Source organism: Trematomus bernacchii, unplaced genomic scaffold (genome assembly GCF_902827165.1).
Source record: "Trematomus bernacchii unplaced genomic scaffold, fTreBer1.1, whole genome shotgun sequence".
Lineage (NCBI taxonomy): Eukaryota > Metazoa > Chordata > Actinopteri > Perciformes > Nototheniidae > Trematomus > Trematomus bernacchii.
The window spans coordinates 2,766,879-2,792,762 of record NW_022987739.1 but is presented as its reverse complement, the minus strand read 5'-3'; the positions used below and the strand labels follow the sequence as shown (position 1 = coordinate 2,792,762).

The following is a 25,884-nucleotide window of genomic DNA, read 5'->3' as shown; positions in this document are numbered from 1 at the left end:
GTCGTTCCAGATGTCACACACTTAACGAGACACAGATTAGTGGATGTCAGAGACGTCATCGATCTCACATTTTATTCATGTTTACTGGATGTTTGACAGGTCTATTAGTCACACTGAGTGCCTGTAGTTATGATTCATGCATATTACACTTCTCCAAAAATGATCCTTCAAAATCGGCAAGTAGAAAAATCTGACAAAGATACTGTAAACTTAACCGATTCAGTATTGTTTGTAACAAATTGTAAAGTAATTATCACAAAGTGCAGCTCTGTAATGAAAATATGAGCCTTTGCATAGAAATTGCACAAATATATAGCCATTAAAAATATAAGAGATCTTACTATGAAGCTAGAAAAGATTTCATCAGCATAGAGATTAGCCCTTGCTTTTTTAAGTAGTGTACGGATTTATCCGAGATCGAGCTGGATCATTTTTTTCTCATTACTTTGCTTTAAAAGAAACATTAAAACATAATAAAAGCCATTTGATCACCGAGAGTACATTGAAGAGGGTTTCCTAAACAAGATGCCAGGGATTACAATAGAATCCAAATGAAAGTAAAATTTAAAACAAATGCTGATGTGTGATATGTGATTTGAATGTCACTGGGATTACGTTTTTACAGAATGGTATCAACTCGTACCAAGTGTCATGTTTTATGTCGATGCTTCAAAAGCAAAGTAATCCCTGGCCATCAGAGATAATAGGCACTTTAGAAGTACAGTAGCTGATTAGCTGACAGTTTTTAATATACTTTTAGTGAATATCATTGTAATGACACCAGTCAGCCTGTGTAGGAGCAGGCACTCCGCTTAATGAGGTCCTATAAACTGGATGGAGAAAGCTGATTTGTATTCTCCTGACACAGAAACTAAGATGGCAGTTTTTCTTCTTTCTCTTTCCCAAAAACATTAAAATAAGGACATGCTACAAATACAGGACACTCCAATGTCCCACTCCTGAGATCTGCACAAAGTTTAAACGGTTTCTTATAAAACAGATATTGTAATTTTCCGGGTCAGTTTCTAGTTTCTACTTTTTGTATATTCCTTCGCTAGCAAAGTGCAAACATAGTGTTCAGACAGGATCATTAATACAGCCAGGATCAAACCTTTTGTCTGCACCTTTCTGCTTTGATTTAAAAGATTGCACAACAACTGACCGTACTTTGTCAATTAAAATAAAATATGTCCTGGGTCTTTTGCCAATAAATACTTACCATACATTCTTTATCATATTTCATACACTGATACTACTGCATTCCCTAACGTGACAGCATGTTTGGGAAAAGAGAGGCCAATAGTAAGACTGACAAAAATAAAAGAAAGACAAAACGTCTCAAACTAAACCAAAAGCTAGCCAAACTTGGAGTACATATAGTATATTACTTGGTGGACATCTATAAAAACACACTAAAACATTTGTCTTTCTGTTTCCTTCAGAAACGTTTCCATCTTGTTGACAACACCTCACTTAGGCCACAGTTAAAACATGGGGACACCTAAAAACAATAAGACCACAGACTTAAATAACACAATCAAAAATGGAGACATAAAATACTTGGGTAAAAACAAATTTGGAGAAAAAGAGGTAAAATAAAATCATATTAGTTAGAAACTGTCGTTGAATTTGCCATCTTTGAGATCCTTTATATCATCCATGTTCAGGGGAGTCACTTCCATCGTAGATGATGGGTCTCTCCATGGTCAGATGGTAGAAGACCTTCTTGGAGATAAACCTGTAGAAAGAGGCTTTCCGATCAGAATTTATCATCAAAGTGAATGCATTTCTATAATTAATATGCTTCTCCCCAGTGTGCGAAATACCCGTCAATAATCTCCCGTTTATTGCTCAATATACCGGTCGAAGATTTCTCAATATGCACTATACAATATTTCATGGATGCAAGCCAAGACAATCAGTAGTCTATAGCAGCGTTTCTCAACCGGGGTGCCGTCTGGCGTCTTCAGGGGTGCCGTCAAATAATTCTATATTCTGACGTTCTTATGAATGAATGAATACGCGACCGTTAAAGAGCCGTCTGTTTTCCATTCTATGCGAGGAAATGCTTTTGCCCGCCAAAATAGAAGATATTTGTGAATACATGTTTTGAATTATGAATACTGGACATAGTAAGCTTACAAACATTTTAGTGACCATTGCAAGTGACAAATAAATATTATAATTTGAGACCCCCCTCAAATGTTGCTGTTGAGGCTTTCAGGGGGGCTCAGGTGTTAATCGTATTTCGCACACTGCTTCTCCCCCTGAGAGGAAGAATCAAGACAGAGGTATATGTACCGTGAGTAGGAGTTGTCAAAGATGAGTGTGTAGAGGCCGGGGTTTCGGACTTTCAGCTGTCCCTGAATTGTCTCTTTATGGGAATTGCAGCGAGTCAGAGGAATCAGGACCTGAGAGAAGAACAGAAACATCCGCATGAAGTGAAACTCTGGGTTCAGATAAAAACATTCTGCCAGGGGTTCTCTAACAACTCTCGCCTCACGAGCCTACTGTATTTATCTATAATACTCTAGTCTCGTTTAAAACATATGCTGTACAAACAATGTTTATGTTTGACATTGGCTAGCGCTACAACACATTGTACGTGACAGGCTAAGGGGCGGGAAATCTCTAAGCGGTTGACCAATCATAACAGAGCCGGCCAGATAACCAATCAGAGCAGACTGGGCTCTGGTTTCAGACAGAGGGTGAAAAGAGGTGCTGCAGCACAGGCAGTATGAGAAAAATAAAGAGCTTTTTGAACATTAAAGCATGGAGACATGTCCCAGTAGAGACACTACATACTGATATACACCTGAAAGTGTGCAATAAAAGTTGTTTTTATATATATAAAAATAAATGCAGTAAAATGTATTAATATCATTTTTGTCAGTCAAACTGGAAATTATAATTTGATAGATAAAAACTCGAATCTATCCAAATCAGTAGAGTGGGAAACGTCCATAATTTGACCGTTTTCAAATAGTCCTGTCAACAATTCAAAAGTCACATTAAAAAAAAAAAAAAATCAACAAATATTTGAGAAACAAGAACAAATCAAATATTTGGCATTTTTGCACGAAAAACTATTTTCTATCGATTGACTAAGTGATAAATGTGGCTTATTGTCTGAGATCATTAGCATGTAAACATGTCACAATATACGCACACAATACAAATATGAGCCTGAAATTTGCAGAATATAATATGTTCTTAATGTAATATATTGTTAATTCCAACTCATTTTGAATTATATTTATATTATATATCAAAGGTAAATATCTCACGTAAGTAAATATTGACATGAGTAGAAGGAGATGGTTTATGAAACCAAAGGTTGTTCGTTTACAGACCCTGACATTTAAAGCGCAGGATGTGTACCTTAACCTGCTGAGCAACACTGAAAACCTGCAGGGGGTTTTCCTCCGTCAGTGATATTTGAAAGATCAAGCAACTAGCAAAAGACTGCAGGGGGCTCCTAAGACACAGGGTCAATCCTTTGTGTCTGTAAATAACTTCTGCTTTTGAGTCTGTTTTGAAGCAACTACAATTTGAATGTATGAGCAGGAGAACAAGGAGTGATTCTCACAACAACACATTTATCTTTGACGTCTACCTTTGACTGTTCCACATGAACATCAGCTGATTCCCTGTAAACGACACTGAAGGAGATGCTCTTAGGCTCCGAGGAAAACACCCAGCTGATGGTTGGCCCACGGTCACCCACGGCAACAGTGATTACACTGTAACAGCTGGATTTGATGAAGAGCTCCCGGGAACCTTCACCAAACCCAGAAATATCGTCAATGGTGAGAGGGACAGCCATCCTGCAAAAAGAACACCATTTAAAATGAGTTTTCAGTGGTATTTAAACTGAGTCTCTCATCAGTTACACAATTTAAAGCAAAAGCCAAGACTCACGTGACTTCTCCGGATTTGAGAATGTTGATTTCTGTATCCTGAACAGTGGGAACATGGTCTTCAGGGTCATCAGGGGTCACATCTCCGGTGCCTCTGCAAAACACATGAGTATAGTAGTGATATTTACCATTTTTAATGCAAATAACTCTTCAACGGTAATGATTCAGAGCTATAATGATCATGATGTAACCATGTCAATCAAATTAACAACCTAACGGTAACACATCCATACTTCTGCATCTTCCTTCCACCCTGAAGCTGCTGGAAGCAAAGGCACTGATCAGTTGTTTTTTTTAAACTGAATGATAAAGGTCACAATGGACACATTGATTTTATATTATCAATAATAAGGAACTAATTCAGTTCCCAATTTCCTGCGTCCCACCTTTACGAGGTCAAGACGTTAAGGTGAAAACAACCCGGAAGAAAGCCTTGTTGTGTGTCTGCTTTATAAGCAAAGTAAGATTTGAAACCTAATTACATTTCTCATGAAACCATTGTATTTTTTATATTCCAAGATCATCCAGAGCTTCACGCAGTATTTGGGATTTGACAGGCTCTGATTAGTCATAGACACACACTTAATGAATGTACTGTGTGTAGATGTCACACTGCTTGGTGCAATCAATGCCTATATAGGTCCGGATGTTAATCTGTGAGTGTAAACCTGACATCAGTACTAAGTTGCTATCTCCAACTGAGGGATCTGACCTCAGGACAGAGACACCAGCTGAACCAGGTCTCAGTTTTCTGACCCCACATAAATATGACACTCACATATCCAGCGCTCCAGGGGGCCGTGGCTCCTGATCTCCCTCCAGAGAGCCCCCTGTGGTCTGGGACACGTTGTCACTGTCATAGACGCCGTTCACTTCCTCTTCTGTGATTATGTCAAAAACCCCGTCGTCAGATTTGGGGCTGGGGTCTGAAACTGGAAGAAACAAGAATATATATAATGACTGTTGGACCACTACATATTCTCATGGTATAGTCTTAGAAGCACACAAAATACATTTTGCATGTATAGATTTGAAGGTCCCCTATTATACTGTTTTTCATCAATATATTATAGGTCTCAGATATATACAAAACATGTCTCTGAAGTGTTTGGCTCAAAATACCAAACATATCATGCATTGCAGCATCCCATAATCCCCTCTGTTTCAGCCCTGTTTAAAAAGTGCTGATTCTGGGTCTGTTACATAATACGACAAAGAGAGCTAATCTTTTTCCTGAAACGTTCAGAATCTCTTTCGACAGAGGGGACACATATTTATATATAAAAGACATGAAAAAGTGTATTTTGCATAATAGGTGACCTTTAAACCATCCTAAATGAACGTCTGATAATGGGCCCCTACAAATACATGTACTGTAACATTTTGCAGCTTTCCTTTAATTAGAATGAAAGTTAAGAATTTGAAATGTCACCATCTTCCCGTTTTGCCTACTAAACAACAATCCTACGGCTTATACTTCTGTCCTTGTTCCTCTTTATGAAGAAGTTAGTCTTTTCACTTCTGCTTCCCAGTTGGCTACACACGGCCTGAGAACCACAGCAATCCACTTTTGGGTGCTACCTTTAAGTTAAGTGTGCAGTTGTCAGGTCAGCATGTGTTTTCTCCCCAGCTTGCCTCTCACCTGTGACCCTGGGAGTGGGTTTATACGGGGCTGGTTCTGGAGGGGGCTGAGGTCCAGCTCCGGGTGGGGGGGGCTGAGTGTCTGAAGGACTCAGCTCCGCCTCTGTGAACCTCTCCACCACCGCGCTGTGCTGGTTGTAGCAGTCCCTGCAGCAGCGCTCCTTCTTCCCGCTGTGCTTAGTCAGCACAAAGTTGTTGCTGCAGTAGTAGCAGAAGATCCGACCACAAAGCCTGGGGAAAAAAAGGGTTTTAATCCATTTCAGACATTTTTCAGAAGTGATACTGCACGTAAATCAAATCAAATCAAATCAGGTTTTATTTATATAGCACATTTAAAAGCGATTTTTGGTCGAGCCAAAGTGCTGTACATGTAATAAAAAACACATTACTACAAATCACAATAAACGACAATAAATTACAACAGATATATCTTAAAAACAAAATAAAAATAAAACACACGGAAAAGTCAGGAGTCGTGCTCCGCTCTAACTAGAAAGCCAGAGAGAAGAAGTGTGTTTTTAGTGTAGATTTAAAAACCCCTAGGGTCTGGGCCGACCTCACATGGAGGGGCAGAGTGTTCCAGAGCCTCGGGCCAGCTGCTGCGAAGGCTCGGTGCCCTCTGGTTTTGAGCCTGGTCTTGGGCACTACCAGCAGCAGCTGGTCAGCAGACCTTAAAGCTCTGGCTGGGGTGTAGCGCTGGAGCAGTTCAGCTATATAGGCCGGAGCCAGCCCATTTAGTGCTTTAAAAACAAATAAAAGGATTTTAAAATCAATTCTGAACCGAACTGGAAGCCAGTGTAGTGAGGCCAGAATTGGGGTGATGTGGTCACGCTTTTTGTGGCCAGTCAGCAAACGTGCAGCAGCGTTTTGGACTAGCTGTAGGCGTTTAATTGAGGCCTGGTCCATACCCACATACAGAGCGTTACAATAGTCCAGTCTCGAGGTTACAAAGACGTTAATAACCCTTTCTAAGTCATTAAAAGATAAATACGACTTGGTTTTGGCCAATAGTCTTATTTTAAAAAAGCAGGATTTGACTACGGTGCTGACCTGCTTGTCGAATTTAAAAGTGCTAGTGAAGGTCACTCCAAGGTTCATGACCGAGGGGAGGATGTTTTTTTTGATGGAGCCCAGAATATCAACCGGAGAGGCTGGAGGTTGCGGTCCAAAAAAGATGACCTCAGTCTTGCTCTCGTTGAGGTTGAGAAAGTTTTTGCTCAGCCAGGATTTTATCTCTGCTAAGCAGTCCATCAACTGCTGTAGTGAGTGTTTGACATTTGCTTTGAGAGGCAGATAGATCTGTACATCGTCGGCGTAGCAGTGGAAGGGAATATTATGTTTTGTGAGAATTGAACCTAGGGGCAGTATGTACAGTAGAAAAAGGATGGGGCCCAGAATCGAGCCTTGGGGAACCCCACAGGTAAGAGGGGCTTTGGCAGAGGAGAAGGCACCTAGCTGCACTGAGAAGCTACGGTCTGTCAGGTAGGACCTGAACCATGCAAGGGCAGAGCCTGTGATGCCAGCGGACTGTTCAAGCCGTGACAGCAGGATGCTATGGTCCACAGTGTCAAAGGCAGCTGTCAGGTCTAACAGCACCAAGACAGCTGGGCTACCTGAGTCGGCGGCTAGGAGCAGATCATTAAAAACTCTTAAAAGGGCTGTTTCAGTGCTGTGCATGGGTTTCATCACGTAGTTTAAAGGTCCCCTATTATACTGTTTTTCATCAATATATTATAGGTCTCAGATATATACAAAACATGTCTCTGAAGTGTTTGGCTCCAAACACCAAACAGATCATTGCAGCATCCCATAATCCCCTCTGTTTCAGCCCTGTTTCAAAAGTGCTGATTCTCCGTCTGTTACTTTAGATGAAAATAAGGAGCCCCTCCCCACGCCCCTCTGAGAGATATTTGGTTAAAAAGAACACAATGGTGCTCTAGGAGGAGATTCAGGTGATAAGGTGGGGGGGGGGGGGTTACCTTGGTTGGTGATTGGCTAATGGTTACACAAGCCAAAACATCGTTATGACATCATAAAGTGGGCAAAATCTGATCAGCTCATTTTCAGACAGGTTTTTATATAAATGGACAAAAAGTGAGAGAATCTTTTTTCCTGAGACTTTCAGAATCTCTTTCCACAGAGGGGACACATGTTGATGTAGAAAAGACAGGAAAAAGTGGATTTTGCATAATAGGTGACCTTTAAAAAGGAGCAACATAAGGCCCACTGAAGCCCACCTGCAGTGATGTCTGCGCAGCCACCAGGTGAATTGGCCCTTGCAGTCGAGGCAGTTGGTGGTCTCTTTATCGGACCACCAGTGCTCCTCTGCTCGCATTTTCTGCTCAAACTCCAGAGCGTCTGACTTCTGCCACAGAGCATCTTTGTCCCTGGTATTGCACAAAAAGACAAATGCAAGTTGAGTGTCATTGAAAGCTGTTTTAAGGGGGGACATTATAATTTGAACTGAAAGGAAACACAATGAAACTTTCACAATTGATTCATGAACATATTTGTTTGTATAACAAGTATTCTGAAATGTTAAGATGAACAAAAAAGGCATCTTTTATTATAAAATATTTGTAGATTTGCAACAAAACAGATATCTGAACATTGGACAAAGCCAGGACAAACAAGTGCTGTTTAATGTTCTTGGCAAATAGAAGTCATTGTTTTTACAAAGGGAATTTTGGGTCTGTCTATCACTTCATAAATCAGAAAATAATATTGACGGCATAAACAAAATCTAATTCCACCCTGTTGATATTATAATATTAAATATAAAACATAATTAACCTTGTGGTGTTATCTGTGGTTTATATGTCGCGCTTCCCATTTATTTGAAGACTGAGCCCATTTGATTTGTTATATGCACTTTGACTGAACTATTTTTCCTTTCAAATATCTATGTCATTTTACACGTTGTCTATTCTTGGTACAACAATGAAGGTGTGCCTCCTATTGAACAATGAAAGGCTTAAATCCTGTGTGCACCTCCCAAAGGAGTTGACTATAATCACTGAATTTGTGTTTCATCCCTTACACAGTATCACCGCTTTTGAGGTAGCAGTGAAGAATATGTTATGTTCAACTTCCCCTGTCATGTTGGCCTTTCAGCATCACCCTCTCTTTTCTTAGCATACAACAACCCTGCTTCTCCGATCTTATTTTCCCCCATCATTGTCAAATATAACAACATGAGAGATACTCATACTGGAAGAAACTATTCAAAAAAAACACACACACCCACTGGGTCTATCAAAGAGCAGGCAGCAACTGAACATAACAAGGTGGTAGACATCCAACGAGAACATGACCTTTAACCTCTTTATTCATGAAGAAACGCAGCTGTGACAGAGAAAGGTCGTACCTTATCAGCTCGATGAGCCGCTCTCCAAGGTTGCCCTTCGTCCTGTTGAGGTCATCGATCTCTGCAGTCATCTTCATGCTCTGGTTTGCTCTGTCAGCTTCTGTTGTGATGAGTTTCTGCCTCAAATCCTCGCAGAGCTTTTGCGCAGCCAAGTGTGCTTCTTCAGCGCTGAGGAGAAGCACATGCAAAGAAAATTAGTCTGTAGCTAATTTTTTTTTTTAAACCAAGGTGATATTTATAGGTATGACTGGAAATAAACGCACCTGGTTACAGAATCCCTCAGCTGCTGAATCTCGCTCTCACTCTCACGGATGGTTGTTTCTGTCTGTGTGATGTGAGCGTCTTTCTCGCCAGTTAGGTTCAGGTACTGCCCATTCAAAGCCTTTAAAAACATTATAAGAACATGCATACAAATGTCAAATTAGTACATTCATCTCAATAATTTAAGCAATACTGTAGTTCCATTGTTGTTCTTGAATTGGTTCTTGGTTTAATATCATACATTCAATTGTAGGAGTCCTAATTTTTTTTTTTTTTGCTCATATATATTGAAGTATATTATATATCGAAACATTCCCTGGAGTGACCCAGAGTCAATTAAATCCAACAATCAAGTTAATCACAAATCAAAATTATAATCGTATTACACTGCTGTTTCAAATCTACCTTATGCAATCAAAGAAATCAATCGTTATAAAAAAACAACCTGAAAAAAGTCATATAATCACCTCCTGTTAATGAGTATTAAACAAACTATGTTTCTGTAATGATGTCCCTTGTGGAGTGTAACCTTTCTCCATCCCTGTAAAATCCACTTATGATAAAGCTGCTGTTGCTCCAGGTTATGTATAGGACGTTGCACTTTTCACTGCGTGACCCATGTTTGTCTTTAGACTAGAAGTCAGTACATCACACTTTCGTTCCTTTCAAATGATACTCTAGTTTTATATGACATGTTTCTCCTTTGCAAAGGTTAAAGAACACATTCTTCCGTCACCATGTATCTACTTAGGTAGTAGAAAGACACAAACCTCTATCTCAGACACTTTGTCCTGCAGGCTGGACACACTCCTCGTCTCCTCCTGCAGCTGACCTCTCACCGTGTCCAGCTGCTCATTAACGCTCTGAAAAACAAGAATTTAAATGACCATGCTTACATACAGTACTGATGCTATGTTATGTATGCACCATGACATCAAGTCAAATTCCTTGTATGTGTGAACCTGGCAATAAACCCGTTTCTGATTCTGATGTACCCTCACATAATTGAGAGGGTTTGCATGCTAAGGTTTGTTAATTAGAAAACACACAATGCAGCTGAGGCTGATAGGAATGTCATGATTTCCCCGCTGTGGGACTAATAAATGATTTCTGATTCCTGAGTTTTACTTTTGGTCATAAACCGAGTATGGGGCTTGATCAAAAGCACGGGAATCATTTATATTATTACGGGGGATATGAATGTCTGTACACAATTACATCGCAATCCATCCAATAGTAATTATGATATTTTAGTCTGGAATATAGTGTTTGAGTGTTGGAGTGACATTGCAATCTCAAGAGGTTACGGATATGTATATTTTTGAGGAGTACCCAATGTACACCTGGCATTAAAATGTGATTTGTATCTGGTTCGCAAGGGACTCTCTTCTCTGGCAAAGTGATTTAGAAACACAACTGATGTCCTTGTGTGGAAGTGCTTCCCTTAACCTGAGACTCACAAGTCAGCCTGCTCCGCCTCACTCATTTGCATATTGATGTATGATCACATTGTGGGTACAATCAAGCCATAAAACTAATTTAGATAACAGGTGTAAATGCAAAGACCCATGGATTGGATGTCATTGCCCAGTTAACAAACTCAGATACAGATTACAAAGTAATGTCAGGTGTGAATGGGGCCAATAAACTAATAACTATCCAGGACACAGGATCCTGCATCCTGAGTCCTGGATCCTGAGTCCTGGATCCTGGATGTCCTGGATCCTGGATCCTGGATGTCCTGTGTCGTGGATTTCGAGTCGTGGCTGAACCTCATCATACTACTTCCCTGGAATGTTGACATCCTCGTTGATTCATCTCCTTATTAGAGACACATGCATTTCCAAACATTTGGTCTACCTATGCTGTAAATCCGGGGTCGGCAACCTTTTTGATATGAAGTGCCATTAAAAAAATTAATTGTTATCAGCGTGCCAACGATCGAGAATTATCAACGGGGGGGGGGGGGGGGGGGGGGGGGGGGGGGGGGGGGGGGGGGGAGCTGCGGGGAAGCAGTGTGTGTGTGTACCCGTCAGCACAACTTACATGATGCCGAATTTAACAAACACATTTAAATAATTGGTTTAAACGGCATAATAATAAGGACGATCATCCGTTCTGTGATTCTCCAGAACACACATGTTATGATATTAGGGTCAGGCAGAGTGAGATGAGTTCGCTGTCCCTTTAAGAGAGAGAGAGAGGGGTGTGGCGTGTGCATGTGTGTGTGTGGATGGTAGAGCGACAGTGAGGGAGCGTGTGTATGTTTCTGGAAGTGAAACGAGGCAGCAGAAAAACAGAGGTCTGTGATGTATTTTGTGAAACAGAAGAACAGCTAAATAAATGCAACGGCCTCCCCAGAAGAGCTCGCCTCTCTCCAGTCATTTAAGCTAAAGTGGGTTATTGAACCTGAAGCTTGTTGCTTCTGCCCTCCTCGACTACGGTCTGGGAGCCAACAGGAAAGTTCAACACACAGATGGCCAGTCAACCCCTTTGTAGCATATTATTTCAATGAGAGATGAGCAGATCGCCACTGGGCTTTCAACTAAAGACACAGCCACGCAAAAACTGTGGTATTTTTACAGCTCCTTATGGGTACTGCAATTTGTGCTTTCCTCCGTGGTGAAACGATCAGCCCTGCACCACGGAGGAAAGCGGCAGAAAGTCACCTGGAGTTAAACAGAGCGGGGCTGCGCTGCGTGCATGGCTTCCTTCTGCAGGTAACGGGGAGACGCGCTCTGGCGGCGGTCTCGTTCAGGATCCGAAAATACAATTTAAATATTTTGCACACTTATTCCACTTATTCCTAGTGTGCCACTGGTTACGGTGCCAGGGGTTGCCGACCCATGCTGTAAATGTATTATCTCTTCGATTTACATTGATTGATTGATTGATTGATAACTAGGGCAAAGAATAGGCTTGCCCAGTAGTGAGTGTTAATGGTGTTACACAGCGTTTGGGAATACACTTTTTAAAAGGCTTGACCACCTTCACTGACATTGTCATGCAATTTTTTGGGCCAGAGCGCCTTTATGGAAATATGTGTTGATAGGGGGAGATAGAGGGGATGACATTGTCTGAAATGTTCTGCCAGCTAAAGAGTTGAACCCTAATACTTGGCAGCAAGACACCCGAAATAAAAAACCTAATTTGCGTAATAACATGTGTGTTTTCAATGCGTGTCAACTCTAATGACAAAATGTAAGTGCCTGCTGCAGCTGACTCGCTTCTGACCGACTCACCTTCATCTGGACCTGATGACTCATGCTCTCAGAGCTCAGGTGGAACTTGGCGGCCCCCACCTCCTCCTTGGCGCTCTGCACTTGGTTTTTGGCGTTGTCCAGCTGCTTCTTGAGCTCCATGATACTCTCTGGAAGTTTCTCCTTCTCTGTCAGCTCCTCTCTCAGTCTGGCATTCTCCCTCTGCAGTTCTGCCATGCTCTCTTCTAGTCGCTCCACCTCTTTCTCCATCTCCTGGATCCTGGCGGCGTCCCCGGCCCAGTGCTCTCTAGCCTCCTCCTTTTCTGCACCCAGCTTACAGATGGTGATCCCAAGCTCTGCCATCTCAGTGTTCGCTCTGTGTAGACCCTCTCGTATCTCGCCGTTCTCTGAGGATAGCCTGCTGTTTTCTGCCTTGAGTTTGGACAGCTCTTCGCGGGTGGCCGCTGCAGAGATGGACAACTCTGCACAGGCGGCTACTTCTTTATCACGCTGTTCAATGAGAACTCCCTCTTTCTTCTTGCAGTCCACGAGCTCTGTTACATGCTTTTGATTCAGTGCCTCAGTCTGGGCTTTGAGATGCTCGGTCAGAGTCCGGAGCTCATCTCTCTGGGCCTCCGTCACCTCCAGTTGTGCTTGTGATTTCATTTTTTCTTCCTCAGATCTCTGTACCCGCACCCTGAGGTCCAGGATCTCTGCCTGCAGCCTGGACACGTCATTCATGCACACCTCCAATCGGCCTTCAAGTTTCCCCGTCTCTTCCTGGTTCTCCTTCACTTGCACCGCGCTTCTCTCCAGCTGAGATGTCTCCATCACTCGCTTCTCCGAGGTAACCCTTTCAATCAATTCTGTCTGTTTAGCACAAGTTGCTTCTGCGTCAGACTTGGCGATCTCCAGCTCCTTCTCCCTGGTTTCAAGAGATTCCAACCTGGACTGCAGCTCAACAAGACTCTTCTCTTCATGTTCTAGTTGCGCGTCTTTGGCTTCGAGCTGTTCTTGAAGGCTGGTTTCGTTCTTACGCGAGACTCCTAAGTTTTTCTCCAACTCTCCGATCTGCGCGTGAACACTCCTCAGGTCGGCTTGCATACGGCTGAGAGCTGCTTTCACAGTGTCCTGCTCCTCTCTCACAGTCTGGTTCTCCTGCTCCAGATGCTTTGCCGTGGCCTCTGAGAGCTTTGCGGCCATGTTGGCTCTCTGCAGACTCTCATCCAGCTGGCGGTTCTCCTCACGCAGATGCTTCTCCTTTTCATCCACCGTCATCTTGGTGTCGTCCATCTGGCCACGAAGCTGTTTCTCAGAAGCTCTCAGAGCAGCTAATTCAGTCTCGGTCACTTTTCTGTTTTCTACCATCTCCTTCTTCATCCCCTCGTTTCTCTTTTCTGTTTTTAGCAATTTCTTGTTTAGCTCTATTAAATTGCCACACTGAGTCTTGTATTCTTCTATCTTCGCTGATTGTTCTTTGACGTTACCCTCCAGTTCAACAAGGTTATTGGTCAGTTTGCCTCTCTCTGTGATCAGGCTTTGGTGCTTGGATTCTAGCTGTTGTAGTTTCTTGCAGTTGGAGGAAAGCTCTGCGTCTTTCTCCTTTAGCTTCTCCTTAAGGGCAGTGACTTCTGATCCTAAACCATTAGACTTCTTCTGCATGTCCTCTTTATCTTGTTGTGCCCTCTCCTTCACCTCCTCCATGTCTTTCTCCTTCTCCTCTAGGGATCTTTGGAGGTCCTGCAGTTGTCTTTGGAAGTTGCTTGTCTCCTTCTCTCTCACTGTCAAAGCCCCCTGCAGCTTATCAAGAGCGCTGCACTGTTCCTCCACTTTCACCTCCAACGTTGCCTTCTCCTCAGATGCAGATGTTACCAATGCTTCTAGTTTTGTTTCGCCACGCGTTGCTGCTGCTTCCTTCAGTGTCAGCTCGTCCTCTAGCCTTTCTGCCTGTCTCTTCTTCTCATCTGCCTCAGCTACAGCATCCATCTTCCCTCTCTCTGCCTCCTTCAATCTGTCCAGTAACTCATGGATCTTTTGAGCTGAATCAAAGTGGCTGGTTGCCTGCTGGCCCTTTTCACTCAGCACCCCGTCTAATTTGGCTAGGAGCTCTATGTTCTTCCCCTCAGCAGATGCCAGCTTTTCCTGGAGCAGTTGTTGTTCAGCTTTTCCCCCAGTCCTGAGTGCTTCCACTTCTCTGGAAAGGGCCTCTTCTCTTCCCTGCAGAGCATTCAGATCTCCCTGCAAGCCCTGTTGCTCCTCTTGGGCAGCGAGGGACACATCCAGCTGACTCTGGAGCTGCACCACTACATCCCTGAGCTCAGCAGCCTCCTCGCCCAGCTGCTGCACTTTCTCTAGGAGCCCTCGCTGCTTCAGCTCTGATTGGTCCAGCTCCAGGCGAAGGTCTTCAGCTGTGCTGGCCTCTTCTGTGCAGGATTCGTTCAGGTCATTGAGCAGATTCTGACCATAGTCAGGGCTGGAGGGGAACTCGTGGGCTTGCTAACAAGAAGGAAGGACGAGAAGGAGAGAGATGAACAGCATGTATTTTAAAGGTCCCCTATTATACTGTTTTTCATCAATATATTATAGGTCTCAGATATATACAAAACATGTCTCTGAAGTGTTTGGCTCCAAACACCAGACAGATCATTGCAGCATCCCATAATCCCCTCTGTTTCAGCCCTGTTTCAAAAGTGCTGATTCTCTGTCTGTTACTTTAGATGAAAATAAGGAGCCCCTCCCCACGCCCCCCTGAGAGATATTTGGTTTAAAATAACTCAATGGTGCTCTAGGAGGAGATTCAGGTGATAAGGTGGGGGGGGGGTTACCTTGGTTGCTGATTGGCTAATGGTTACACAAGCCAACAAATCGTTATGACATCATAAAGTGGCCAACATTTTGATCAGCTCATTTTCAGACAGGTTTTTTTTATATAAATGGATCAGGACAAAAAGTGAGCGAATCTTTTTTCCTGAAACTTTCAGAATCTCTTTCCACAGAGGGGACACATGTTGATGTAGAAGAGACATGACAAAGTGGATTTTGCATAATAGGTGAACATTTTTAATTGATGATGATGAAATGACAGGATGTTGTTTGAGTGTTACCTGGGAGTAGGTGCTGGCCAGACTGTTCATACTGGAACTGCGAGTGGGTGGTTTCCACATGTGGCCAGGTGAGTTTCCCAGTGTCCTCCTGTTGATTAGAAAATAAATCTAATACTGTACTCCAAAGGTGGTTTATAGGAAGGCTTGTACACACCTGTAATCATCTGGTAGATATTGTTGTAGTTTTACCTCCTTTTTAAGTTTTGTGTCATTATTTACTGTCTGAGCTACAGTATATATTGCTTTAATATTATTTAATATTTAAACATTTATTTTTTCTTGCTGTTTTTGTTTATAGAAAATGTAGAGCTTTATTGTCATGTCCACAGTAGCTACAGTGTAGATATGGCAATGAAAAACTTAAGTCCCAGGCTCCTCCAGCAATGCAACATGAATATATATAGGACCTAAAACAGACACAACCAATACAAATAGGGCAAGAAATAACAGAATGCTTTTATTATGAAGGCATCTTTGGGCACTGGGTGATTTGGGCACCTAATAATTGTATATATTGGAGACAGGTGAAGGTGGGAGAAGCGCACCAGTAGGCATATCGTTTTTTACCAGGGTGAAACAAACACGCCATAGCAAAGGCACAGGGAACATATTGCAAACTTTGTACTTTTGGATGATACTGGATTAAAAAATGTAGGAAACTACCCTCTTGTCTGGACTTGGATCATTCCTGGCTACAATTCGCTATCTTGTTCCTCAATGGCAGTTTGACTTTTGAGATGAATTTCTGTTTTATTTCTCTATGATTTTGCTCCCCTTACCTTGCAAAAGTTGGCCAGGAGGCATCAAGATCGTGACCTCTGGAAGCCACATCAAACTGGACCTCATTGAGCTCGTACAAGTGATTGATTATGTCAACACTCAGATGGGGCTTCAAGAAGGGGCTCCGTGCATAATACCAGTCACTGTGGGAAGAGAGGAGAAAGAGGTCACAGTAGGTAATACCCAAACGATAAGAAACAAGGATAGTGGCTAAAAAAGGATCTTTCGTCAAATGTTTTACACTCATAAGACAAGATTTTCATCTTGATCAAGAAAGGCACGAAATATCAGCTGTGTGCCTCTTTAAGATTAAGATGTTCCCTTTTAGTTGTGTATTTTATGGCACAATACTAAAACTGCAGAAAATGTGATTGAAAACAGTAACTCAATTCTTCTTTGTTATGTTTTTTAATATTCAACTCTCTCCTCTCTACAGCTACTCTCTACAACTGACTACTACTTTAAAAGAAAGGGGAATTGATCGAATCAAACTGAACAGAACATGTTCTGGTAAATGAAATGCAATTTATTGTAAAGCTGTTTCACCGTGATGGTTAGGGTTAGGGTTAGGGTTCTTTTTCTAATCCATTGACCGGCAACTCAGCAAAGGCCATTATGCAAATCTAAATGAAATGAAAAACATTGCAAAGAGACTACATTGCTCCCTGATCATTTACCTGGTGATTCTCTGGTTCATCAGGCACTGCTGCAGAGTGTCGGCCAGCCGCTGATGTACGAGGGAGTAACGGATAAACGCCCGTCCTTTCCCCAGAGATGTCTTCAGCTAAAGCAGAAGAAGACATTTATTTCACATAACTTCATAGACAAACTGCACATCAATATCTACACATTTCTTTTAACAAATAAAACAAAACAAGATGGGGAAAAAACTGAACATGTTACAACTAATTGTTTCTATATGTTACAGTTACAAGGTTGCAACACATTAGCTCCAACACTTCAATTGATTTCTTGGGTGTGTTTTTGGTCCTAGCATATTAGAAGCTCTGAATACAATGCAAAAACAATTATAAAACAGGCTTTTGAGTGTGTGAACTTCCTACCTCAGGGATGGATTTGACAAAGCGGATCCCATCATTGGCTCCTTTGATTTTGGCCAGGCAGTCAGTGAAGTACTCCCAATAATCCTTCTTTGTACCAAGAAATGTGGTCTTCTCCTTCTGGTCAAACTGAAAGGTGAAAACATATATAGAAACAGTTGGAATTAAAAACTGTTGAATGTATGTCATTTTTTGAGGCATGTCATTAGTTATTAAGAACAACTTCCCTAAGTAATTGGTATGCACTGAGTCATGTCTGACAATTAAAGCTGAATCACACCTGTAGTAAGTATTCCAGTTTGTAGGATAACTTGTGCAGGTTGGTACTGTCATCGGTGATTGGCTCCCCACTTTCCCTGTACTCTTTTGCAAGCTCTGCAACAGCATCTGAAGTTCACATAGTTTAAACAAGAAACAAAGGTCAGTCATTAATAACACAGTATTTATACAAACAGTATGCATGTAGATTCACCCTGGTGAATACATACAAGAGGAAAAGACATATGCTTATTAAAGGAAGTGATAAATACAGTATATTAGGGAAGGTGAGACGCAGAGAAACAAAAAGGCAGACAATTGTTATTTCCTTAGAACAGACCTAAAGTCACGTGGCCTAAAACAGAGTCTATGTACTATTACATGTACAGCACTTTGGCTCGACCAAAAATCGCTTTTAAATGTGCTATATAAATAAAACTTGATTTGATTTGATTTGATTTGAGAGTCAGAGGAAATTAATAGAATTGCATCACTGTAATATTTTCCCATCTTTGTACACTTTGCTTACACACAGCCATAGTGCATACATCTCAAATGTTGTACCCTATTAAGGAAAATTAGTCTGCAAATCAACCACTTGCCTCGTATCCATCGCAAAAACTGGAAGGACACCTGTGATGGGTGTATCCTCAGTATGAACTCTCGGTCACACTGCATGCTGACAGAGCCTCCACCACACCCTTTTACAGCAACATGAGCTCAGACGCACATTTTCTCAAATAATTTGACATCCAGGAAAGGTCAGATAGTTCCAGGCGAAAGATTGTACTTAGTATTGAAGTTGAAATCAGGTCATGTCATTATGAATCTTCTTTCACCTCTCTCCAGTCACACCATGTCAGCTGCAAATATCTGACTGCAGCCAATCTATTCATTCACAGCTACACACAGACACAGACACAGACACAGACACCACAACAACACACACACACACACACACACACACACACACACACACACACACACACACACACACACACACACACACACACACACACACACACACACACACACACACACACACACACACACACACACACACACACACACACACACACACACACACACACACACACACACACACACACACACACACACACACACACACACACACACACACACACAAAGCTGGCCTACCGTGCAGATCTCTGATAATCCTCTGTAGTTGGCTCTCCCCGACTGTCGCCCCAGCAGCCATGGCCCCACCGCTCGCAGGGGTCACAGGGTCACACCCAGTCTGCTGAATCAGAGAATCAGACACGGTCAGGAACAAAAGCTGGACACAAACGCTCCGATCTACTGTACTCTCTTGTGGCTGCAATTTATGAGCATGGGCACACTTTAATGAGAGGTCCCATGATCAGAAATTGCATTTTATTTTATTTATGTATATGTTTATTTCACACATGGCAGTTATTTTAAAACAAGACATGTACACTTTACAAAACACGTACACTTATATATATATATATATTTTTTTTATAGCGCATGGTGGAAAGGAGCAGGGAGAAGAAAATCTTATTATTTTTTTATATTAATTTCATTAATTCATATTTGACCTGCCCATTCTTACAAAAAAATTATAACAACAACAAAATATAGAAATAACCATTAAAAAGTCAAATAAAAGCAATATTCTTTCAGTCACAGTTGCTTACAAATACTGAAACATAAAACCAGAACACAATCAAAAGTCAACTTCATACTGTACTGTCTAATTACACTTTTTTTTATACATTATACATTTTCTTAAACATAAACATTTTCTTACAGCCCTTTAAATCATTCGGCAAAGAATTCCACTTCTTTACGCCAACTACAGAGACACACATCTGCTTTAAAGTAGTACGTGCAAACTGATGCTTAAAATGTAATGTCCTCCTATGATGCTCATCCTCTGAAATTATCATCGTGATGATCGTGTATGACAGTATAATAAATATCACTTCACACATTTTTCAACTGTAATCCTGTATTCCAATCCGTCAACGATGCACTTTTATTTTTATAACATTCAGTGACGCAGACTATAATAACTAAAAACATAATTAAAATGATTTTAAAACTGCAACATCAACGGATGATAGCCACAGAAATATATTTTGAAGACTGGAGAGTAATGATCCCAAATGGAGTCGTTTGCACATGTGATTACAGTAAGATCAGATAAATAGTCAGAGACCTGATAACAAGTTCAAGACACAGGATACATCCTCCATAAAGTCTATGTCCAAATATACTTTTTAACCCACAGGAGAAATATTTGCAACAAAACGTACAATCCCCATACTTTTATATAACTACACATTGTGTGAGAGGACGTGAATGCTTTCAAATAAAATCATTATTCACAATATAGGAATTATTTGTATGTTTTTGACTTGTACACAGTGGTGTAAAGTAACTAAGTACATTTACTCAAGTACTATACTTAAGTACAATGTTGAGGTACTTGTACTCCACTACATTTATGTAATACCTTTAGTTACTTTGAAGATATGGATTAATGATATGAACACTTAAATAAGACGTTAGTTACACCTGGACTTAAGTCCCAAACTACCCAGCAGTAAAAAAAGTAATTCAATTAGTTCCACCAGCTATGATAAACATAATAATGCATAAATAATTAGAATCAAAACATATTGTATGTATTATTGCGAAATATAATTATGTAATTATATGTATATTATTTCCATAAGTACTTGATTTTGATGCTGATACTTTTGTACTTTTACTTACAGTAAGTAACATTTTGAATACAGGCCTTTTACCTGTAACATAGTATTCCTACTTCTACTTTTACCCAAGTACAAGATCTGAGTACTTCTTTCACCTCTACTTGTACATGAAGTCCTCTAGTCCATAAACTATTTATACCATAAGTCAATACCTCTGATAAACTACACTAAAAATGATAACACTCAGAGAGGAAATGTGACTGGATAGTATGGGCAAAATGTTACTGTGTCCTCCTCCTGCTGAAAACTCCTGTTAGTTAGCTATAAGGAAGTAAACAAAGCATGTAAAATATGTTGTATGCCTTCTTAATACAACGTTATGAAAGTGGGAAAATACTGGAAAAACCTGCATTTGAATACTTCAGCATTCACACTGTAGTTACGTTAGCTAACGCACTTTACGTTACGTTTTTGTTTAGCTAACGGCTAACTTAGCTACGTTAGGTTTCAACAGTTTGAAAACATCAACAATAGTTTCACAACACTAACGTTAAGCACTCATATTTATTTTCTAACCTTAAAACCGACAGACAAGAACCAACAGCTGGCAGCTCAATCCTTTAAAGACACTTGTAAATGCTTTGTGTAGCTTTTACAGTGACGTTAAATTTAGCTTTTACACAGTTAACCTTTGGCAGGCATTTAGAAAATAGCAGTGACATTTCCGACAAGCGATACGTTGGATAATCGAGCGTGTTTATAGACCATTTCAGGTGAAATATGTATAAAAGAATAATAACTTTGACATACTTTTACAGATGTGACTCAAGTCCATAACAACACAGATCGTTTAGGCGTGCATACAAACGTGTTTAAAGTGTCACAATTGTAACAGTGTTAACCAATCACAGAGCGCCATGTATCTCTTCGACCAATGACTATGAGCTTGGTAGGCGGGACCCTTAAGGTAGCTTGGTTGTCGTAGCAAAGTAAACACCGATGTCATGTGATCAATGACAACAACAATTTATCCCACTTTTCTGTTGTCCTTTGTTGTCTGTTGCACATCTTTACAGGGCTGCCAACACTCACGCATTGAGCGTGAAAGTCACGCAATTAACCCATATCTCACGCACTCACGCCACGCTTGCCTTTCCTCACGCTAAGTTTTCGTCCAAAATAAATGTATATAAATATAAAAATAAAGTGAAGGAACAGCAAACCGAGCCGTCTACGAAATGAGACAGTCTTCTGGCTTAGTTCAGTCAAGTTGGAACGATATTGGGAGATTCTGATTTCACGGATCAATAACTCATGAACAAAACGTTATTCAGACACAAATGACGTCTCCTAAGTACCGTGGTAAGGTTGACAACGAGCTACAATCACATTTTGATCAAAAAAAGCCAATACGCGCCGTCCTCCGAGCTGGACACATTGGTCTCTATCCGCAGCCGGAGAAGAAACGAGTGCTCAGGGACCGTCTGCAAAGTGCAACTCCGAAAAAAGAGAATACAATAATATTCACTATTATACAGCTTATTACTACCAAACTCACTACACACATCAATAGTCTCCTGTGTGTCATACTACAGCAAGGAGTTTGGAAGAATATGCTTTTGAATAATTTTGGGGAATATTTATAATGTAAAATCTTCAATAAATATGGCATCATCTTAAATAACTTTACTATTATACAGTATATTTCTACCAAACTCACTATTTGCATTGTTGTTGTTAGCATCTGGTTAGCTAGCTGCGCTAACGGATATTAGAAGCTGTTTCTAAAACAAGGAGAGGGAGAGCTCTCTGCTGTCAGACTGAGAGAGATAACTACAGCTCAGTGAGGTAAGGGACTCTCTGAGTGTTTAGATAGTTAGTTTAGTCTAGTTATCTCAGTGGGTCTCAAACGGTTTGGTCACCATTTATGAGAATAAATGAAAAACAGTTATGAAATACTATATGACAGTAAAACAAGAATACAGTTTAAAAGGTGAGTGATTTGTAAAATATCCATAAAGAAAAAGAAAATCTGTTTAAAGTTGTGTTTCATATGGGTGTTGAGAGATGTATCCTTAAATTCATTTTGCTCTCAAAGTGCACCAGATTGATGCATTTAAGTTCAATATTTAAAAAAAAATCTTCCCGGGGGAGCATGCCCCCGGACCCCCCTAGAGGATGTGAGGACCACCCCCACTTATAAAATAGCAGTTTACCCCTGCTTACACCTATATGCCATTTTATATGCTGTGAGCTGATTATCGAGCCTTCATTGTAAGAGTCGCGGGTACACTGTGTATGTGCGTACTCCACTGTAGCGCCCGGTACATTAATGGGAAACCCTAGTTTGTACTTGTTCAATACATTTGTAACACTGTACACATGGACGTTTCTTTTTTCGGTTCACCAAAAAAAAAAATCTCACTACAAGCTGAACTCAAATGTTGGCAGCCCTGTCTTTAAAGTACATTGAATGTAACTGCAACATTCATTTCAAACCGCTAAACCGTTACTTTTCAAATGTATATGTATTTTATCATTTGTAAAGCCTACCCGTTTGTGTATTACTACTTTACAAGTAAAATAGACTAACATTTAATAATACGATTCAACTGGTCAATTGGTCCCCTTTTTTTAGGACGCAAATTGATTTTACACTAATACTTAGCCTGTGTGTTTTGTTTTCAGCAGATGAGATGGTTGCATTGTGGGAAATGTAGGATCCAGTGTTTGAAAGCTTGACCCACACTATGGACAATAAATCAGGGCATCTTGGGCTCTGCTTTATCAATTTGTATCCATCTATAAAACAAACACAAAAAAAATACACACAAGTGCCCCAATGTCATGTAAGTGTTGTAGTACCCCTTTTTAGTTTCATAGGTCATATCTTCTTTTCTGAGGTTTCACTATGCTGAATTCCCAGATAATACACGCCATGCAGATATATAGTGTTTGTTTAACTTTACACGATTTTAAGTCATCCGACTCAGAGATGTCTTTTAAATTCCTAGTTCCTATTAAAACATGTTTACAGTAAGTGCTGCAGATTATCCAAAGTAAGTACAAGTTAATGCACGAGTTAAAAAAATGTTTTTAAAACAGGCCGCTGTATTGGGTTAACACCGGAAATCTAGATTAATATTTAACAATTCGGGCTCACAAAACAAAAACTATTCCATTTGTGTTTGTTTAAAAATAAATCCACAAATCCAGGTGAGCTCAGGACTTGAACACATGTCAGGCTAGTACAACAAAACTAGGAACAGAAAACACTGCCTCACTTGTCACGAGATTACAAAAGCTACAACTTTTTTAGATTTCTTTGGAGTGGAGAGAGGCATCACGTCCAACAACACATCAGTCCCGCCAAGCAAGAGGTAGGTCCTTTTTTTTAATCTTGCACACTAAAGATATTGATGTTGCAACATAATAATTTCGTTATAGGAGTTCCAGTGTAGCATGATGTTGAATGCACCCTCTTTAAGTATATAGACTCAGAGTTCTTGTTAAAAGACCTTTATTATTTTTACTCTTTTTACAGTGACATTTCTTGAACCTGAAGTAATGCACATACTTATCCCATACTTATTTTCTAGGTTCCAGTGATCAGCAATGAATGACTCTTTGAATATCAGCCAGTATGACCAAGACTACGAGGATGAACTGTGTGAAAAAGGCGAAGTGGTCCAGTTTGGGTCCATGGTCATTCCTGCGTTCTTCTCTGTTGTGATCACACTGAGCCTCATAGGAAACATCCTTGTCCTTGTAATTTTGGGGCTGTATGAAAACCTCAAGTCTCTCACCAACGTCTTCATCCTGAACCTGGCCATTTCCGACCTCGTTTTCACCTTCGGTCTCCCCTTTTGGGCCATTTACCACATCTGGGGATGGGTGTTTTCAGAGGCCCTCTGCAAAATTGTGACTTTTGTCTTCTTCACTGGGTTTTACAGCAGCATCCTCTGCCTCACCATCATGACCATCTACAGGTATTTGGCCGTGGTTCACCCTCTGTCTGACCTGAGAACACTGCAGATCAGCACCGGGGTTTATATGTCTTTCCTTCTGTGGGTAATCAGCATCGGAGCAGCCGTGCCCTCCCTCTTCTATAGCACCCTCATTCCGATCCCCCACCAAGGTGAACACTCTGTGGGCTGTGAATATGAATCTACTATTTGGAAAAGCATTGGTTTCTCCCCAGAGAATGTTATCTTCTTGGTCACCTTCACAGTCATGGCTTTCTGCTACATTCAAATACTGAGGAGAATCTCAAAATCAAGATCCCACACGAAGAACAGAGCCGTGAAGTTGGTGTTCTGCATCGCGGCTGTGTTCTTCCTCGGCTGGGTGCCGTACAATGTGGCCATCTTTCTGAGGATCCTGTCTGACAATATGGTTGAACCATTTGAGAAATGTGAAGCAAGTATCCAGCTGGACTATGCCTTCTATGTGTGCCGGCTCATTGCTTTCTCCCACTGCTGCCTGAACCCTGTCTTTTACGCGTTTGTTGGGGTGAAATTTAGGAGTCATTTGAAGTCAATGCTGCATCGCATGTTTATTCGCCAAAGTTCAGCCGAAGAACAAAGTCTTCGCATGCAGAACTTCTCACGTGGATCAATGTACTAGTTGCTGTTTGAGTACATAACTTCCTTGCATTAACTGTTGGATTACTGATCTAAAGAATGACAGATTTCAGTGTACATTTGGTAAAAAATCCATGGTAAAGTGGTTCAAATGTTGAGGTTTGTAGCAAGCGCCAATATTCACTTCCACTGTTTCTGTTTATTGCTACATATAACCAGTTTCCTAATGTGCTTTGTAACCTTAATGTATTCGTGGTGAATTTCTCTGTTTTTTTTCGGTGGCACATGAAAAATATTGTTCATTACTGGCAATGGAAGTGAAGCCATTATAGTAGACGTATGTTCACAGAGTGCCACATGATTTATTATGATGATGTTGATGAGGAGTTTTTATGTATTACTGTAATTATGGTTGACAGTGTACATATTATGCAATGTGTCATTTCATACAACAGCCACAGTAAACTCTGGTTTTCCATATATTACAATAATGTAAGATGTTTGTAAACAATGTATTTGATGATATGTTTCTGATAAATGTATTAGATTAATGTAGAATAAAACTTGATGGATGTTAATGTCAAACATCTCTAACATATGTAGATTTAATCAGTTCCTCTCAGTTAAAAGGAAGCAGAAATATTTGCATTTCTTTATCTCTCCGTGCTGTAAATAAACACAATGATATTTTTTTCTTCTGACAACATACTTTTTAATAAAGGTTCATATTCTTCTTCTTCTTCTTTTCTTGTTTTTTTTAATATAATGAACCTCTACCAAATGAGATGTAAATGAAAAACATTTATATCTATTAAAGATTTATTAACATGTTTGGACACCACTTTCTGTGGACAGGAGCAACATGTTAAAACTGTTTTTTTGTGCCATATTTAACAACAAAACAATAATAAAACCAGGAATGTAATATGTGGTGCAGCCTTTGAGTTCTCCAAGTCAGACCAGCCATACATGTATTCTCAATAAATGGACCTCTGCCACTTCAATCT

The 25,884-nt window shown here is 40.6% G+C and overlaps 2 protein-coding genes across 5 annotated transcripts; one reads left to right on the top strand and one right to left on the bottom strand.

Annotated features, from left to right (window-relative positions):
- Window positions 1–36: 36 nt before the first annotated feature.
- Window positions 37–21,755, bottom strand: fyco1a (FYVE and coiled-coil domain autophagy adaptor 1a). Of its 4 annotated transcripts, none has more exons than XM_034146307.1 (18): window positions 21,653–21,755; window positions 18,751–18,853; window positions 17,615–17,721; window positions 17,338–17,463; window positions 16,951–17,057; window positions 16,273–16,416; window positions 15,494–15,581; window positions 12,432–14,885; window positions 9,960–10,052; window positions 9,192–9,310; window positions 8,929–9,096; window positions 7,799–7,948; window positions 5,563–5,792; window positions 4,699–4,852; window positions 3,922–4,014; window positions 3,617–3,827; window positions 2,302–2,411; window positions 37–1,738 (listed from the first exon to the last, which is right to left on the bottom strand). In XM_034146307.1, exons 2-18 carry the CDS (start codon window positions 18,809–18,811, stop codon window positions 1,654–1,656), a joined length of 4,500 nt encoding a protein of 1,499 aa, XP_034002198.1. In that variant the 5' UTR covers window positions 18,812–18,853; window positions 21,653–21,755; the 3' UTR covers window positions 37–1,653. The 4 variants fall into 4 exon arrangements, with proteins under 4 accessions (XP_034002198.1, XP_034002201.1, XP_034002197.1 ...); XM_034146310.1 differs by having other exon boundaries at window positions 18,751–18,850; window positions 21,653–21,672; XM_034146306.1 differs by lacking the exon at window positions 21,653–21,755 and adding an exon at window positions 21,105–21,356.
- A 1,851-nt stretch (window positions 21,756–23,606) lies between these two features.
- xcr1a.1 (chemokine (C motif) receptor 1a, duplicate 1) lies at window positions 23,607–25,616 on the top strand. Its single transcript, XM_034146369.1, has 2 exons — window positions 23,607–23,674; window positions 23,894–25,616. Exon 2 carries the CDS (start codon window positions 23,910–23,912, stop codon window positions 24,918–24,920), a length of 1,011 nt encoding a protein of 336 aa, XP_034002260.1. The 5' UTR covers window positions 23,607–23,674; window positions 23,894–23,909; the 3' UTR covers window positions 24,921–25,616.
- The last annotated feature ends 268 nt before the right edge of the window (window positions 25,617–25,884 follow it).

What these genes read in the sequence shown, in the direction of transcription:
- fyco1a (XM_034146307.1), bottom strand. Translation starts at nt 18,811, where the DNA reads ATGGCTGCTGGGGCGACAGTCGGGGAGAGCCAACTACAGAGGATTATC. An exon ending in TTGTCAAATCCATCCCTGAG is followed by an intron (nt 17,058 to 17,337) that starts GTAGGAAGTTCA and finishes CTTCTGCTTTAG; the next exon opens with CTGAAGACATCTCTGGGGAA. An exon ending in ACCCACTCCCAGGGTCACAG is followed by an intron (nt 4,853 to 5,562) that starts GTGAGAGGCAAG and finishes TGTTTCTTCCAG; the next exon opens with TTTCAGACCCCAGCCCCAAA.
- xcr1a.1 (XM_034146369.1), top strand. Translation starts at nt 23,910, where the DNA reads ATGAATGACTCTTTGAATATCAGCCAGTATGACCAAGACTACGAGGAT.